At 45.1% G+C, this 18,918-nt stretch overlaps 1 protein-coding gene across 1 annotated transcript in view; it reads left to right on the top strand.

The window, feature by feature from the left end:
• SYN1 (synapsin I) overlaps positions 1 to 18,918 on the top strand; it is a 581,514-nt gene that overhangs the window by 491,344 nt on the left and 71,252 nt on the right. Inside the window, exon 8 of the mRNA XM_078664776.1 lies at positions 12,171 to 12,245. Coding sequence (XP_078520902.1) covers positions 12,171 to 12,245 — 75 coding nt within the window. The remainder of the gene's footprint in view (positions 1 to 12,170; positions 12,246 to 18,918) is intronic.

The raw sequence follows: 18,918 nt of genomic DNA, 5'->3' as shown, positions 1-18,918 counted from the left end.
GATACCTTAAAATACATGAGTTCATGAATGAATGAATGAAACAACACTTGTATAGCGCTATCTACCCGGAGGCCTCGTAGCGCTTATCTTAGGCGCTATTTGAAAGTCTCTTGATTTAATATACTTTAACGATGCTCAATGCATAATGGCGACCTAGGCCATGTATAGGGTGCATGTGACAGATGACTCGCCTCTTGGTTAATGAGTGGCATTGTCGTAGTAGTGGGGGTGTTATGAAATGTAAATTAAAGTTTAGAAATTATCACTTTAGTAAATGGCTCTCAACGCAAAGATGTAATCTAATGTACTAGAATGAAAAGCTTCTGCAAGTTAAAGAAATAAACTTACTTGAATTTGCAGACTGTCCATTATATTTCTACACAATAGCTGTTGCCTGAATTAAATGCTGAATATTTGTCATGCTCAGCTCGTGCACGGACTCTTAGAGCCAAGCCATTCCCTTGGTGCAGCTCTCCCTGCTCATTTGATGAATTGCCCCCTCCCCCATCCCAGAGCTTAATTTGAGCTGGTGGTTTCCGGTGCTCAGCACCGCAAGTAAGCATCAACACTGGCTCTTTTCATGAGCACCAGTTAAGGACCCATTAATTTACGGGGAGATTGTGATTTGCCCAGAATCACAGGATGTTGAGCAGACACCCAGAATCAAACCTGGTTCTCCTTGCTCCGAAGTTGGCAGCTCTGGCCATTACACCACATCCTTTCCCTACTTTCATGGTTAGTAGTCAGTTCTGTTTTAGGCATTGCTAACAGGAGAAGTGGGCTGGTGCAAGCTCCTGACGAGAGCCCCCGGCACTTATTTTATTACAAATTAACCACTGCCCCATCCACTTCCAAAGTAGTCCACCATATCTGAACAATCACTCACGTCTAGCACGTAGCTGCGCGGATATGACGCAGTACGCTTTGTGGCGGGGAGGGGCGCGGGGCACAGGGGATTATCAGGCCGGAGAAGGATGCGCAGCCCCCGAGGCACCGCTCTCATCAGGGGAGGGGCCCAGGAGGAGAAAGGGGAGGTTTAAAGGCCCGGGAGAGGCCTCGAGCCACCGCCAAAGCGAGTCACGGATAATCCCAGCGCATCCTGCCTCGTGAAGTCTTGGGCGCAGGGACGGCACGAGGGCTGGGCAGGCACGTGCGTGCAATGACAAGTCAAGGGATTAAATGCTGCTCGAATCTTATGTGCAGAGCAGGTGCAGGAAAGATGCCATCAAAGGAAGCCGGTCTGGCCCTATGAAGCCTTCCAGGAAGTGCCCTCTTGTCTGGAAAAACAAGACATGTCCTGCCATTCGATGACAACTTTGACTGTGTTGGGCAAACGTCATTTCCTTACTAGCCCCTGTAATTAAGGCTCCTTCAACAGTCCTACCCCATGGACCTGGAACTGGGGAATTCCCAGTTGACTGTTGATTATTCTCCAACCTAGAAGAATTGCATTAATTTAATTCACACTTTAGGACTTAAGAGGGCTCTTTTTGTTGATAGGTTAGATTGGAGCAGTTAGTTTTAAGTTTAAGTTTATTTATTTTGCATAGTTATTAAAAACCATTGGAGTGCTTGCTTTAAAAAGATGCTAGATTGGAGCAGGAGCTTGGTGAAACTGGGGTACCGGGTACTGACATAGGCGGTGATGGGCTGATGACGATGCTGGAAGATCGTCGCCTAATAGTTGTTACTGATTGATGCCTTGGGGTAGAGGTGCCAGGGCTGGGTGTGGGAAGGGAAGGTGGTTTACGGGAGTGGACTGTAGGGTCTGCAGTCAGAGGAGAAGACGATCTGGTGGGTGTTGATGACGGAGCAGCGAGCTGCAGAGCCAACCCCAACCTCAATCCCTGCAGCGTCGGATTGATAACGCGGGCATTTGGGCAATGCCCAAGGGGCCGGTGTCCGAGTGCTAATGTGGGCTGCTTTTTTGAGCCGTCTGAGGGGCCATTTAGGCGCTGTCTCTATTGTTCGAATACAGCCAGCGGCCCAGTAGGTGCCTGAGTGGCCTTTCTAGAGGCAGATGGGCGCTCATTACCTCAGTTTAGCCACAGGCAGAGATGTCACTCCCTTTGTCTCGCTGGCAGGCCCATTAATGTGTGCACATACTTAGTGGGGGGCGGGGGCCTGAGTAGAACTGGCCTAACTTGTTTCACCACTGTAAACTAACGCGTGCATTTTTTTTACTTACACCTCCCCCCCCCCCAAAGTTTTTTTTATAAGATTACTCCAAGCAGTGATTTGAGGAATGATTATGCAAATATGGGCCAATTAAAAAAAATTTAAAAAAAAAATTTGTGTGCCCAGGCCGATTTTCAATCCCGATCCACCCCTGCCTCGGTGCTCCAGACGGGGAGGTAGTGGTGGTCAAGAAGAGCAAAGAATGTGGATGGAGACCAGCACAGGCTGCTTTGGAGAGGCAGGAAGGTTTACTTTTCCACTAGCATATAACTTGCTGTATTATTATGGTTACCTTCCCCACTACCATATAATGTTGCCATATTATCTAGGGTACCAGAGTTGTACTCTCTTCCACTGGCAGCATACTTCATGTAGTCTCTGGGATGCATTCCTTGCCGAGGACCAATCCGGGGTTTCGAACTGTTTTGGCATTCTTGGGTCTCTTTGCATGACAAAGCCCAGACCTGCCTTGTCCTTTAAACATGAGCATCATTTAGAGGTCGCCATGGGTCGCATGTGAGACCCCAGCCTGTCTCTTGTGATCAGTGGCACTGTCCTTGTGACCCCTGGGCTCAGAGATGGTAACTCTACTAAGCCTGGTTAACTTGCTGTGCCTCTCCGCTACACCGTGTGCACGAGAAGGCATGAAAACCCACAGCAGCAACTGGATCTAAGGAAATAAACAATTATTTATTTTTCAAGTGGAGCCAACCCCTGTAAAATGCATCTCAGTGCCTCCTACTGCTCCCGAGCATGTGAAGGTAATAGGAAATATAGGAGAGAGAGAAAGAGTAAGAGGAAGACTATGGGGCATATTTAAAAGCTGCTGGCGCCACCGGAGTGCTATTTTTCGTTATTTTTTGTTACGGTCCGGTGCCGCAGTGGCTTGCCCATATTTAACACCTTACATGGTCATGACGAGCTGAGCTCGTCATGAGCCACAGTGCTCGTGTGCTCATGACGAGCTGAGCTCGTCATGACCGTTACAACACTCTCACGCTGGGCAAATTCCCCTACTGTGCGAGCGTTCTAATGAAACGGGTGTGGTCATGACGAGTTGAGCTCGTCATGAGCACCGGGGCGCTGCACGTGCCCCCCCTCCCCTAGCACAGCGGGGGAATATGCCCCACACGGAAGGGGTTAAAAGGCTGCACTAAGCCATAGCCTTGCAAATATGCCCCTCTTTCACACAGTATTCTGCATTAAAGAGGCATGTCATGGGTGTTGCAATGGGTATTCCCATGCAACACCCATGGCTTTTTGCCACTGCCCAAGATTTACAAGGAATTGTAAATATGAGGCAGCGGCCTGTCAAGGGGAGTCGTTGGTGCAATGAGGAGAAATACTTTTTATTTCCCCTTGTTTTTTGCTGGTTCTAGGAATACCTCATTCTGCAGCACACATAGAAAGAGCAAAAAGCCATTAATAATTGTTTTTGTGCAGGACAGTCGCCCTTTCTGCACAAACACAATCATCCCTGCAACACAGGCACCCTTGCACCATGGTTCAAGGATGCCTGTGCTGGCTCTAGGCTGCTGTTTAAGTGCCGGCGCAGGGGCGAGCACAGGGGTGCACAGTATTTTTGTAAATATTGTGCATCCCTGCATTATTTAAATGACGCAACTTGAGGCAGGAAAATCGCTTGCGGTGCATCACTGCACCATTTCATTGTAAATGTTCCCCTATGAAGGGAAGCATAACATAAGAACGAGAGTGAAAGGATGCTACAGAGAGGTAGGTAAGAAACAGACGAAAAAGACAGAGGTGTGTGTGTAAGAGAGAGGGATTAAAGGCATCAGAGAGAGGTGACAGGTTTGAAAGAGATATAGACAGAGGTGAAAGAGTGTGGCACAATTGCGAGGGATAGGTGATATACACATAGGCATGTGACAGTGGTCATTGCAATGAAAGCCCATGTGCTAAGGGCACATGAGGCTAACAAAAGGCATATGGCAAATGGATATCCAGTTCTAGCCTTCCCCTCTTATGCTCATGGTGCAGAACCTCTGTGCAGCAACACGCATGACTCTGCAGCATTTGCAAGCGAGAAAGATACAGGCTGCTTCTGATCTCTGTCCTGCTGGTCATCCTCTCCTTACCAGCTCTGGGATGGCTCCTGGTCGCCATGCGCTCTACAAATCCCATAGCATATAGACAGACGCAAAAGAGCGTGAACAGTTGAGAGGGGTCGGTGCTAAACACAAAGGGACAGCTGAGAGTTACAGAAGACCAGAGAGAACGTATGACAGTGTGAGAGCTGTGAGATAGAGACAGATGAGAACAAGATAGCCAAGGGAGACTGCAAGAGGGGAAGAGTAGGTGAGAAGAGCTATAGGGAGACTGCTGGGTGATAGACAGCTGAGAGGCAGAGGGAGGGAGGCAAGGAGCATTAGAACAGTACAGATCAGGGGAGAGCAGGCATGCAACAAATACGAAAGAAAGAGCTGAGACGATGAGAAACATGTGAGGGAGGTGAGAGACATCTGAGAGTCTCCACACAGAGTAGAAGATGGAGAAGTTGGAGGGAGACAAGTGAGAGAGGCAAGAGAGAAAATTATAAGAGACAGAACAGAGAAGAAGACATAGTTTTGATTAGAGAGGGGCAATAAAGACACCTGTTAGTTGACGCTAGAGCCGGGGAGGTGGACAGATGAGAAAGTGACAGGTAAAAGAAGGGAGACAGTGGAGAAAGTGGTGATAAAGTGACAAAGGGAAATGGGAGATAGAGAGGCTGTAAGGGTTAGAGAGTGAGACAAAGAGGTGATAAGGAGACATAAGTTAGAAAAAGACAACTTAGGGACAGGTCCTGAGGGTGAAAGTGAGAGATATAAAGGTTATACTAAGACGGAGACCTGCGAGTAACAGATGAAAAGAGTAAGAGAGGTGGGAGACAGGTGAGAGAGAGAGGTGTGAAAGAGACCGGTTTAGTGAGAGAGGTGAAGACGTTGGAAATATTAGGAGGATATCAATGAGAAAGAGTCAGCTGAGATAGAGGAGGAGACGGGGTGAGAAAGAGACAGCAACAGGAGAGAAAGACAGGTGAGAGAGATGATAAACAGGTAGAGGGGGCTGGACTGTGGTGGTCTTGTAGCAGTGTTCCCGCTCAGTTCAAACTTGAACAGTCAGCCCTCCAAGGAAGTGGGTGGGAGGACCGCCGAAAAAGCGACGGTAGGACCCATCCCGCCAACATCGTAATCAGGCGCTAAGTTCATGGCCTGTGGACAAGAGCACACTGCTAGAGGCTAGGACAGCCTCCTGCAGGAAGGTGCCAAGATGTCTGTGAGCACAAGAACTAGCCATGCTGGCTGGAGCAAAAGGAATTCGTGCCAGATGTACAATTCTTTTTTGGGAGGTCACAAGCGCCCCGATTCTGCTAATTGGGATGTTTACAAAAATCATTTTGAAATTTACCAAAGTCAAATTGCTATTTGGTAACTTGTTATAGGATCACAATTTGGTTTTGCGATTCGCTATTTGGAAAGGGCCTGTTTAGAGCATCCCTTACAAATGGGTAACATCCATTTCAACGCAGCCATTACATTGCACTGCTTTTACAACGCAACTGTTACAATGCAACTGCCTTTACATCACATTCCATTACAACGCATGCCATTACAACGAATGTCACTACAACACATGGCATTACAACGCATTTCATTACAATGCATGCCATTACAACGCATTATAAAGTAGGTAATGGACATTTTTTAGTTTTAGGGTTGGTATGGGTTTTTGGGTAGATGGGAATAGTAATTTTTACCCCTGCACTATCCAACACTTACCCTGCTGTTGCCCTAAAAGTATAATGCATTGTAATGGTATGTGTGGTAATGGTATGCGTTGAAATGGAATGCGTTGTAATGGTAGTTAAAACAAATCAATTTTAATGGCATGCGTTGTAAAATCATGCGATCTAATGGTATTTGCGATATAAAAACCGCGTGTAAAAGCATGCGTTGTAATTGTTTGCGTTGTAACTTTATATATTCCTTCAAATATCGAATTACAGTAGTATGTGTTAATGTTTTGCGACTGAATTACAGTCCCAAAACATACATTTTTTACAGACTACTGAAAAGTAGTGGTAAACATTGGCAAATGGTGAGGGGTCCCAATGGCACCCCTTCCACTTTGAGAATGTTTAACAAAATATTTTTTAATAATAGATATTGAGCCCGGGCTGCCTGGGAGGCGTATCTCGACACTCCGCTGGAACAGAGACAATGGGCACGCATAGGCTCCCTCACGCGCACGGTTTCATGCAACGCAAGGTTGAAACTGACGCACTTCAATTTTTTACACCGCACCTACCTAACCCCAGTATCCCTGAAGCGTATCTCTGGGGATAGGGGAGATGGATGCCCTAGATGCGCTGCTGAGAAAGCGGGCTTCTTACACTTAGCATGGGACGGTCCTTTGGCAGGCAATTCTGGGTGGGGTGGTGGAACGAATAGTTGCAGCTACAGGCCTTCGCATGGCACTCGAACCCCTGCATTATCTGCTTGCATTAGTCTGGAAACCCAAGAAAAAGAAACTTTCGTATAAACTCCTACAATTAATGTTGGTACTAGCCAGGCCCAGGGTGGGGATAACTTGGATGGGGGAAGAGGGCCCCAAAGGTACCCACTTGGCTTAGAGATGTCCGCGAGTGGTCCGTGGCCGAGGAAACCCACATGCAACTCACTCGGAGGGATGAGAAGCTGCAGGACGACTTAATGGCTTGGCGCGTCATGTGTGGCTTTGGGCTGGCAGAAGGGGACAACTGACAGTGAGGGCAGCTGGTTGGATATGCCCGTTGGGTCTGGGTCTGAAGGGGAGCGAGAGGGTTGACCCCAGTGATGTTCACCGCACGCATCAGTGCCATGCCTGGTTTCTTCCTCACGGTGCTTTAATTGTAGGTTATGTTATTTTTCCTTTTCCCATGGGTCTGTTCCCTCCCTGATGCCACCTGTAGTTAAGTGCCGCTAATAAGGTTGTCGAGTTGCTTGCATACACTGATTTGATGCCAGGTGTGTGTTGTTTTTTATGATATATAAACAGAAAATAAAGTTTAAAAAAAAATGAATAGGTATTGAGCTCTTAAAAGAGTAAGCTTTTTTTCCATTTTTTAAACACATTTCTGCATTTAAAAATAATGACTTATTTAAAAGCAATCAGTACATTGTGGTCTGTTGACCCCTGCAGGCCACCATCCCTGTGATAGCTATAATTGCTAACGGGTCGCAGACTGCAACCTACCTCGTTAATATTCACGAGCGATGTCGATTTGCGTTCCCACTAGAAATTGCTAATTAAAATTAGAAAGGTTTATTACATTAGAAATTGTGATTTCTTAATTGTGATTTAGTACATTTTTTTATTTGAAATCGCAATTTCTAATGTTTGCACATCGGGCTCATGGTTGCTTGTGGTAAGCAGAGGCTTCCTGAGAAAGGATAATGTGGACATGGCAGGCATCAAGCGGCATGCTGTGGCGACAGGCAAAAAGCAAGAAGTGCCAGCATTGGGGTGCGAAGACGATGTCGGCAGTGGAGCTGCAAAGGTCTACGGAGGAACAAAGCTTCTGAAAAAAAGCTTAAAGGGATTAAATGAGCATTGTGTGGGCAAACAAGTGGTCACGAGTCACATTCTGCATGGGCAGCATGTGTGGCCTGTGTGTTAATGTGGCTGTCTTTCCACACTTTTGCTGAGTATGAGGTTTCCTCTTCAGGGGATGGTCGCGGTGTGTGTGAGTACCATTCGGAGTGGGTGGGATGCAGCCACACCCTCCCAGGATGGGCTTTGATATAGTTTTACTGGGCACTGGGTCACATCCTGAGATGGTGGATGATGCGCGAGTCATGTTCTGAGCAAATGGGGTCTGCAGTCGAATCTTTTTCTGGTGGACTCAGTTCCTGTAGGGATGGGCTTTACATTATTAAGCAGTGAGTCGTGTTTTTCTGCTCAGTGCTTGAGCCTGATGTGTCCTGGGGTGAGTCAGCTCTCTTTTTGGTGTATTTCTGTCTATTTTGGGGAAGTTTGTTTCCTTTCAAGTCTTTGTTTCTCCTTCTGGCGATTTATGTGTTGTGTGCCATTCAGATGTATGACGTTACAACGCATACTTTTACATCGCATGCCTTTACAACGCGGTTTTTACATCGCATACCATTACAACGCATAGTGCTTTTAGGCGCTGGATAGTTATTTATTTAATTTACTATTCCAACTCCAGTCCCCGTGGATAGTAGGGAAGGTGTTGGATAGTATATTAAATACATTCCCTATCCTAGAGCGCCCCCCAGCGCTATGCGTTGTAATGGTTTGCGTTGTAAAAGTTGCGTCGTAATGGTAGTGCGTTGTAAAAGTTTCGTTGTAAAGGATGTTTCCCGTGCCATTCTAGGTCACTAAGGCATAGTAGGTGTTGTGGAATGTGTTTGGAGGGATATGGCATAATTGTTTCTTTAGTGTGTTGGCAAAAAGAGGGGCTTTGGGTTGTTTGCAGAGAGGGTATGGTGCATGCAGTGTTGATGCTGTGTGGATTGACGCTTGTTGCTTTCTGGACTCCTATAGAGACAAATGTGTTGGGTGGTGTGTAGAATGTCTGCATTTCTACAGGGAAATGTGTTTTTTGGAGAAGTAGAGCATGTTTCATGGGCGATGATGCAGTTAGAACGTAGGCTGTGAAGTTGCAGCACTGGGGTTGGTTGTGTTTGTCTTAGTGCGGTGTTGTGTTGTGTGTGGTGCATGAAGCATCTTTAGAGATATTTGTGTATGCAATGCTTATTCTTTGGGCTTTGCTACCTTGTTGTCTGCTGTGTTTGTTACTATGTTGGTATCATGCATGTGTCTTGTGGCAGTGCATAGAGTGTATGCAGAGAATGCATGTATGGTGATGCTGTGAGGGTTGCTGCATTCTTGTTTGTTGTGTTTGTCCAGGAGGGGGATTGTGTTGTGTGTGGTGCATGGGGGAGCTTTAAATGTTACCGTGTACGTAGTGCTTATGCTGTGGGGGTTACCGCCATGTTGTTTGCTGGGTTCTATAGGAAAGGTGTGTTGCGGTGAAGGAGTGTGTCTGTAGATGAGTTGGTTCCTGCAGTCTGATGGTATTGGCGGTGTTTGCTTTTTGGTTGCTGTTTTGGTGCATAGAGTGCCCGCAGGGGTGATGATGCAGGCACTGCTCATGCTGTGAAACGTATGCCTCAAGCTGTTCTGAGAAGAAAGACTGGGATTGTGATCTGAGTCTGTGGAGTGCTGGCACCTCCTGTTGGGTATGTAGCAATGCTTAATTTGTAAATTAATAAGAGCCAGGGCTGTCGTCTAGAGGCCACTGCAGCTTGCACAACACGCTGCCAATGATAGTAAAAATGCCACTACTAACAATCACACTCCTATAAGTGTGACAATTCGGAGGATTCCAGGCCCCAGCGCTATAAGATTGTCTTGGGCGGTATGTGATGTCATTTTTAATGTAAATTGAATTAATAATTCACTGTTGTTGTGGTTGTCTCTAAATTAGCCATACAGTACCCCCTTGTGGCAGACCGTTACAAGTGCTGGTGTTGACAATTAAATGCTGGTGCTGAGCACCGGAAACCACAGGCTGAAATTAAGCACTGGTATGTCACATCCGCCTTATATCACATACGATTTAAATATTTAAGTGTTTTTGTAAGCATCTGCATCAGAACGTCTTTACAATACAGATTCCGAGGAGGCAGCCATTATGTTTTTATTGGCATCTGGGTGTGAGGGATCGGGGAGGGAGTGTTTCTTTGACTGGGACAGTAAAAGTTCGTGAAAAGGCTTGTCTGCTATCCTTGCAAAGGTGTGTTGAAATATTTCCAGTAAGCAGCGTGACAAAGAATAGGCCACCTACCTTTCCATGTGCACCATCATCAAAGTACTCCATCAGTCATAGGATGAGGTATGAGAAACATTAAATGCGTCTCTTAAAAACTCTTGGCTTTCTGCAGAAGGCAATAGAGCTCTCTTGTGCACAAGGGTCCCCTGTTTCATGCTATTTATTTTGGTTAACATTTCCATTTGCATTCTTCCAGCTGTATTTTTTCTGGTTTTAGAAGTTTTTATTTAATTTGCCTTTTGCGAAAAAAGAAATTACGACTTCTATTAATCCATATTTATTCATTCAATAATTATGCAATCGCTTTTGGGTGTAGGATGTTAGCAATAGGGGCAAACGCATGGGAGTCAACAGTGCACTCATGTTGCAGGATAAACAAAGGTGCACAACTTCAGAGAGATGAAGAACTCCTACATTTTATTAGCTCCACGTGCAATCAATATGCACAGATGTTGGCCTGGCAGTGATCACTGACTGCATGAAGAGTCAGTGTACAAAAAAACAACCCATGGATAGTAATCACCCAAATATTGAGATACTCACTGAGGTTCCTTCCTACTACAGGGAACCAAACACAAATGGAAAATAATAGTCCATTGGCTACAATGCAAGAGTGTAAAAAACCAGACAGATCATTCAACCATAGGGTAAAAAAAGAAGGAAGGTAGGTAATGGGTGTATCAAAAAGGAAAGTCTCAAGAGACCTTTTGGAAACCTCTCGATTCCTTAGCATCAGGGTCTTTCAAGAAGGAGCAAGCGATGGCACCGTATGAGAGGAATGGAGTAAAAGATCTCGCTTCCACAACAATCTACCACTTGCCCTAAATTATGGAAATAATGGTGGTGCTTCTAGACTTAAGATAAAGAAATGGAGGCCAGTAACAGTGCCTTGGAAACAAAAGAAGTGTACTGTGACATAAAACATGTTTCTGGACACCTTAAAATACTTTACTGTAAGTACATAAAAGTGCAAGGGTCACGTGTATGGACTCAATTATTAGAAAGTCAACATGTTTCGCTACTCTAACAACATTTATGAGCTTTCTTCTGGATGAAAGAATTAAAATCAAAATAACAGATAATCATGATAAATAGTCACTGGTTCTATGTGAGCATAGAGGTCTCTAGGTCAAATAAGGCAACTCTGGAAGCAGAAGGCAAAACAAACATAAAATTGGCAGCAAACACTGGACACTATCATAAATTATTTGGGAACAAATAGTTTGGAGTTCAGAGAAATAAAAGTGATGGCAGATACAGGACACGCCTTTTACCATACTAATTAAGTTGTAGGTTTTGCCAGGGGAACAGGCAAGGTTGTTCTAGCAGTTTCTGAAGATGTGGCAAAATATCGATATCAGACACACTTTGTAGAGAGTCACAAAAAACCTATGCTAAAAAATCACTGGTTAAGACTGTAATACATACTCTCCGCAAGGTGGTCGTGATCATACCACGGACAACCAAAAATAGTCCCATAATAAGAGACCCCATTCTCCAAGTTTGCCTTACGACTGTAACTTCAGAAATTCTTTAGCGTTTGTCTAAGTACAGGACACAGATCACGAGGAGTAAGAAAATGCAAGGTGTTCAAAGCGGGCACAGTAACATGCTCAGAAATATGCACAAGGTAATAAGGAAATGTTTAATTTAGGGTTACTAAACCTCATCACAGCTCAAAGGTAGGTCTAGACACAAAGGAGGTGCCGGGAAAGCCAGAAAGGTAGAAGTAGGTAACAATGTTAAATTTACTGGTGGAAAAATTGCAGTTTGTGTAGTATATCTTTAATGTTAGTGTATATTCATATTTCATGTTTTAGGACTAGAAAATGCATGAGCTTGGCTGATATTGCACTGATCATCCCCCCAGGCAGTTAGGTCACTTTATGCTATCTCCATAACTTTGCTTCCCTGTGTGTCCTTTACTGTGACAATTCAACTTGGTGAAACAGGTTACTGTTTAAGATTGCTGGTTCAGATACCTCAGTCCCTCTAGAAAATAATATAAGTTGTATTATATGACTTTTTTTCAACTGTGTTTTGTATGCTGAGCAGGTTGCCCTGCCATTTCCCCTCACTGACCCTCACTGGGGGAAACTGTACAAAGATGCCCCTGATGTCCTAGTGATGACGTGTCTCTTTATCTCCACAGGAGGACATCCATGTCGGGGAACTGGAAGACCAACACCGGCTCGGCCATGCTGGAGCAGATCGCCATGTCTGACAGGTAAGAGGAGACAGATCTTGCCAACATGGTAACTATGTTAAATGTGGACATGATGGATGGAAACACTCTAGTGAAGGCTCCTTGAAGAGGTTGCATCTGCAGCGAAGGCGCTATGTCTAGGGATGAAAAGAGGCTCACCATTAAAAGAGTACAAAGCAAAGTGCATCATATGGATGGAAGATACTCAAGCATTAAGAAAAGACTTGAGAAGACCATCTTCCAAAAAAAGAATGCCTTGAATCCAGAGAAAAAGAGAGAGAAAGAATAGATACTGCAAGCCTTTGAGCTTATACAATTGAAAGAAGGTGGGGGCTCCACCGCACCGGTGGTCCAACCGCCCTATTACGAATTTGGCATTCGGACCACCACAGGACCACTGCTACTGCCCGGGATCCATGATCCATCAGCAGTCTTGCAGCAGTCTGAGGCTGCAATATGCTGGCGGTACCACTGTGGCACCACCAAGCATGTTACGAGTTTCCTCATCGCCACAGTTTTCATAACGGTGAGCCTGCCGTAAAAAGTGTGGCGGTGAGGAAACTAAGGGGGTCCTACAGGGATCCCTGTTGCCTCTGGGCTAGGGGATGCATGCAAGGGGGTACATGTTGTGCCCTCTGTCTGCATGCACCCCTAGTTCCTGCATGGCATGAAGTTCACAGTCCATGCCCTGCAGCAACGTACTTTGGCACTTCCATTGCTGTGCGTTTCTAAGGCTCGGATATCAGCCTTTTATAAGGCACCTCTGGGAGACCGCCAAAGCACTGCTCACCAGACCACAAATGAGCTCGTAATCTGGCAGTCGGTGTGTGGACGGGTTTGGCTGTGTGGCAGTGGGGCGCTGGAGTGGCAGACCTCCAAACTCGTAATTAGGCCCTAAATCTTCCTTCCAAGTCATTCGATCTTACTTCGGATAAGGATAGTAAGCTGACAGAATCCTGTTCAGTGGGCCATAGAGCATGCAGGGGTTACTGGGCCCAAACCTGGGGGTTGAGGGTTTTTACTGCTGATGTCCCAGGGCCTGACCTACTATGGATCCTAAGCAAATGAGCCAAGTACTGCTTCAGTACTTAACTCTCACGAATAGCAGGATCCAAGCAGTCCTAGGCTCCCTCTGAGGTGTTGAATACTGTGGCTGGGGGGGGGGGGTTGTGAACACAGACTCAAAACTCAAAAGAAGGACAGCAGCGATAAATTATTGTCCAATTAAATACTCACTTTCATGATAAAACAAGTACTTTCTTTTTACAGCTATTAACACAAAGGGAAATATGACATTCACAAACAACTACACAGTCCCCTACGCAGTCCCCCTGAGGTCAGGGTTCTAGTGTTTCTCAGGCAGGTCCTTGTGTCCTACTCCCTCTTTACTCCAGCAGTAGTGGTTATTCCCCATTCACTATAGGCAACATCCAGGCTAAAGCCCACTAGTGGTCTGAGTCACATGAGTTCCGCTCCAACTCTACCTTAAATCCAAAAGTGTTCCAGCGTCGAAGTGCTATCTACCAAGCAAGTTTCTCCGGGGTGGGCTGGCCCACAATCTGTCTTACCAACACCTGCAGGATCAGAGTGACCGGAGTTCATGAGCTCACCCCCTCCGTGGTAGTGTGCATTCTACAGCACACATAGAAAAAAAAAACGCCTCTTAGATTTGTTTGGGTGCAGATAGGTGCCCCTTTCTGTACAAAAACAATCCTGCATGCAATGATGGCACCCTTCCTCCATGGTGCAAGGGTGCCTACGTTGGGGTCAGGGTGCCGAAACTGCACCAGCACAGGGAGGAAGGACGGGAATGCACCTTATTGCATAAATATGGTGCATTTCTGACCTTTTACTTTGGCATAGATCAGCGAAGCGAGGGGACTTGCTGCACTGCCCCACGCCAAAATCCCATGAATGAGGGCTAGGTGCTCAGAGAAGAACCCCCCTGGTAGCTATATATGTGAACGGAAGTCTTAACCAGGAAGCAGACGGATCTAGCAGCCTCCACTCTGCCCCACAGAGGTTTGCCCTTCTAAAAGTGGCCAACTTTCTCTGATGGAGTTCCTCCGTTACACATTGTCGGTCATTGACTGGTGTCGCTTTTCTTCAATGTTTGGACCAGTCCTTAATTGGTGAAAGAAAAAGTGCCGGGGTCCGAAGCAATGCTCAGAAACCAGCAACCGATTCAATTAAACGGCGACGTGCCGAATACCAAGGCCGATAGTGTTTAATCCACTATCAGGCACTCCCTGCCTCTTTTCCTCTTTCTTCCAGGCCCCTTTGTGGTGGTTTTGCTGTTTTTCTCTTCCTATGTCTTTCTGATCGGTGTGTTTTTCCCTCTCGTGCTCTTGGTAAATATCTGATAACGGCAAATAAGTGCTGGTTGTTCCCACCAGCAACCACCGCCTCAAATTAAACACTGGTTTGGCCACTTGTTGTGACTGTTCAATATTGCAGTTGAGTTATTCCTGTAGATCAAAATTAGTATCTAGTACTGAATGCAGCCCCATGGAAGGAAAATGAATGACCCGCTATACTGTCCGAAGTAGGCTGAGTGCCCAGACCCTAAAAAGAGTGGGGCGCGTGACGCGTATGTCTAAGAAAATATGAAGTGCCCATGTGGGCTAAGAAATCTTGTGAAAGCTTCTTGCAACGAGAATGTTGAAGCTTTGTTTATCATTTTATTAAACGGGGCATAATAAATTGATTTTTACACTAGTTAGATGTGCTGTCAATTTAATTATAGTATGAAGAGTAAGGCATTCAGCCGTGTGACTTGATATCAAATGGTATTTGACATGTTTTACTAGTATGGGAACGCCTAGTTTAAAACATTTTTTTTAACTTAAAGACATGCAAAAAACGTACTCGGGTGCACGATGCCTCTTTGTTGACGTGCTGATCATGGTAGACATTAGGCCTGGGTGGTAAATCCCATTACGCTCGTAGAATTTGCGGAATTTGGGTAATTTCGCGTTCCGCGGAGAACGGGAAATTGCCCAAAATTCTGCGTTCACGACTTCGTGAACATTTTTGCTTGTTTGCGTTCTCAAAATGCATGTTCGCGAGATATTTCCCCTCGAGCACGCAAACAGCAATTGCGAACAGGAAAAAAGCATCGTGAACAAGCAATTCCACGTGTTCGCGTAATTTCTGCGTGTTCGCTGAGATTTTTCACCGTTTGACGGAGATTTGCTTAACGTGATTACACAAATTCGGCCCACCCCTAGTAGACATGGCCCAGAGCCTTCCTTCGAATTCCTCCCTGAAGAGTTATTAGGTTAGTTACAAAAGTGTGCAATGGGTCACACTGGTTCCTTGACTGATCATAGTGGAGTCCCTGGGGTCACCATCAGTTGATCTCTGCTTACTGAACGAGGGTGTCGGGTCACAGCTTGGAAAAGTTACTTCTGGCAGCATTATCTGTAATAAGAAAGTTTTCTCTGTTGGCTTGGAAAAACTTTTGATATGAAATAATTACAGTTACCCCTTGAATATTTTTCTGTCAAAAGGAAGTGACGCATTTTATGAGCGACACGTTCTAACACATATTCCTAATCGAATATTCGGCACTTGTGAATTCTCGCCGATGAAGACGTGTCTACGTAATACAAATTTGGCAATTTAATGAGAAAGGCAAGAAGGCCTAGATGTGCCTGACGTTTCTTGTTTTTCTCAGTAATTCTAATGGAAAAGGAACTTCTGCATAATTCTGACTCATAATACTCAAAAAATGGAGGAAGCCGATGTCAAAGGTTACTTTATTACTCATTGCCTGGCCAGGCATTCTGGCCTGGATATTAGTCCTTTCCCCAAAAGTTTATTTTAAAGATAAACTGGACGTTGCTCTGTTAAAAGAGAGAAGCAGTGTGCCCTAACAGTATGTGCTGTCACATGAGGGATGTACGTTGTTACAACGCATGCTTTTACTACGCATGCCTTTACAACACAGGTTTTTCAACGCAAGTCGTTACAACGACTTGCGTTGGGCGGTGCTGGATAGTGAATAGTTTAATTTACTATTCCAACTCCAGTCCCCGTGGATAGTAGGGAAGGTGTTGGATAGTAAATTAAACTATTACCTATCCTAGAGCGCCCCCCAGCGCAATTCGTTGTAATGACTTGCGTTGAAAAACCTGCGTTGTAAAGGCACTGCGTGGTAAAAGTTGCGTCGTAAAGGATGTTTCCCCACATGAGTGAACAGGACCCAGGCCTCTATGAATGAATGAATGAATTAATTAATTAATTTATTTGATAACTTGCATGAATCACTCCCCCAGGGCCATCTCGGCGCAGAGTCAGTACATCAGGGTGAGACTGAGTTAGAACTGTCTATGTAGTTCCCCAGTGGTGCGATCCAGTGTGCGAGCTCTGTGTTCACCATACTGGAAGGCCACCTCACTAGTCCTGTGCTAGAGGACAGTGTGCGTCAAGGAGACAAGGGCCAGAGGTCTATGGAAGGCCCCAGTGGCACGATCCAGTCTGCGAGCTCTGTCATTACCACACTGGAAGGTCACATCACTAGTCCTGCGCCGGGGCACAGTGTGGTTCAAGGAGCGGGGGCTGCTGTTCAACATGTCTTAGAGAAAAACAACGCTATGACTAGATCAACACTGGTTGCAAAATAGCGTTTTTTGCCTTACTTTATGCCATGTTGCATAGCGGCACGCGCTGCTGTGCAATATACCTAAAAAAACATTGACAACGCCAATAGATCTCGTCACTTACTGCATTTGAGAACCCTTCGAAATGCATGAGGCCAGGGTGTGTGCTATACACGCACCTCCCTTGTGTCTGATTTTAACAGATTACAATGTTGCTCCATTATGTTATGTTATGTTATGTATGAATCTAGGCCATGACAACTGACTTGCCTCTTAATCAACTAATTGCTCTGGTGGTGAAGGTTTGGTGGGGGGCTCAATATTGTTCAATCCATGTTTATAATGTCAATTTTTTTAAATAAATAATCTTCTCAATACTGTGATATAATCTAATGTACTGTGTTAAAATGATTCTCCATGCTAAATATAGCTTTTTGAATTTTGAAGAGTCTTTATAATATATTTGTATAGTTTTTTGTTGCACAGTTTACGTGGCAAACATTTTCAGGGCTCGCTCATGCCCGGGCTCTTAGAGCCTTGCCAGACTCTTGCCTCGGTTGTAACTCAGCTCCGGCTCGTCTGCTTTTGTTCATTTATTGGTTCGACCACCATTGTCAGTAAGTATACCATTTACTGACAGCCGGGCATTGCCTCCCATTAATACAAGGACTTTTGTTAATTAAACATATTTAAAGAATCGGGTTAGTGAAAGTGAGCATAGCCGAGAAGCCCATACTCGAAAACAAATTGATGTTGACAGGAGGTCCGGTTTGGGCTAGGGAGATTGGGGGTTTGGGGGTGGGGATGATAGAGGCAAGCTGGCCCAATATTGTGTACAGGCTCACCCTGCATATATAGGTGTCTCTGTGTTGTGTGTGTGTATATACATTTATTTATTTATATAGTTATATATATAACAAACACACAGTTCCGGTATTTAGCCAGTACCCGCTCACGAGTGGGTCGTTGTTAGGGTCCCGGAGGCCCAATATCTGCATTAGTTATATATATGTATATATATATAGATATATAGTAATAAAACGCTTTGCGCAATGCAATTTTCAGATGACATACGAGCCAACATCAATTGTTTTCTTTATTGTTAACGCACGTCAGCCATGATGCGTTTCAGCCGGCACAGCGTGTTACGGCATGAATGTCAGTCGCGTATAGGAGAGAGATTAATTCCGGCCCTGTTATATGTGGATGACGCTGCTCTACTAGCTAGAACGGCGAACGGCCTACAGCAGCCGTTAACCACTTTTGCTTCATTCATGAAGTCCTTGGACTTGGATGTAAATTTCTCTAAGTGCCACATTATGATCATTGGGGCCAAGCCAAAGAAATGTAAAAAGTCACTATTGTGAGGGAAACAATCTCACACGGGTAACGTAATTCCCATACTTGGGAGTGTTATTTGACGAAAAGGGTTCCTGGATCCCACAAATGCAGGCCAAAAGAAATGTAATGGCAAGATCAACTGTTGCTGTTTTAGATTTTGTTCGCAGATTGGGCTCTAAAACCCATACAAGCTATGTTCAATATCTACAGGGCTAAATGTCTGGCCATTGTGAGCTAAGGTTCAGAACTTTGGGGCTACAGAAACGCCAGGAACGTGCAACTAGTGGAAAATAAATTTCTAAGAAATCTGCTAGCCGTACCGTCCTCAACTTCCACCTATATTATTCATCAAGAAATGGGCATAGGTTATATAACAGACACCATTGGAATGGCTCTTCTGCTCAAATGGATAAGTATTTGGACAAATCCGGAGCTGGAGATGAACCGTGTTATCATTTGTGACTGTTTAACTCTTGACTTGGCAAGTAGCATCCCATGGTTAAATTATGTCAAAAGGACTGCAGCTTATTTAGGCAGACCTGAGCTCTTTGGCTCCCTGGAGAAATTGTTAAAAGACGACAAATTGTGGGTTAAAAATATGTACGTTCAGGTATCTCAAAGTGATAGAGAGCAGAATGAGTTAAGCAAACCATCTGTTCGGGCTCATCAGCTGATATGCACATCATTAACGACTGAGCCATACTTAACTATTGTGTCTAACCAGCACCATCGCTTCCTAATGGTTCAAT

This window comes from Lissotriton helveticus, chromosome 10 (genome assembly GCF_964261635.1).
Source record: "Lissotriton helveticus chromosome 10, aLisHel1.1, whole genome shotgun sequence".
NCBI lineage: Eukaryota > Metazoa > Chordata > Amphibia > Caudata > Salamandridae > Lissotriton > Lissotriton helveticus.
The sequence above is the reverse complement of the archived record's forward strand: the minus strand, read 5'-3'. Positions and strand labels throughout refer to the sequence as shown.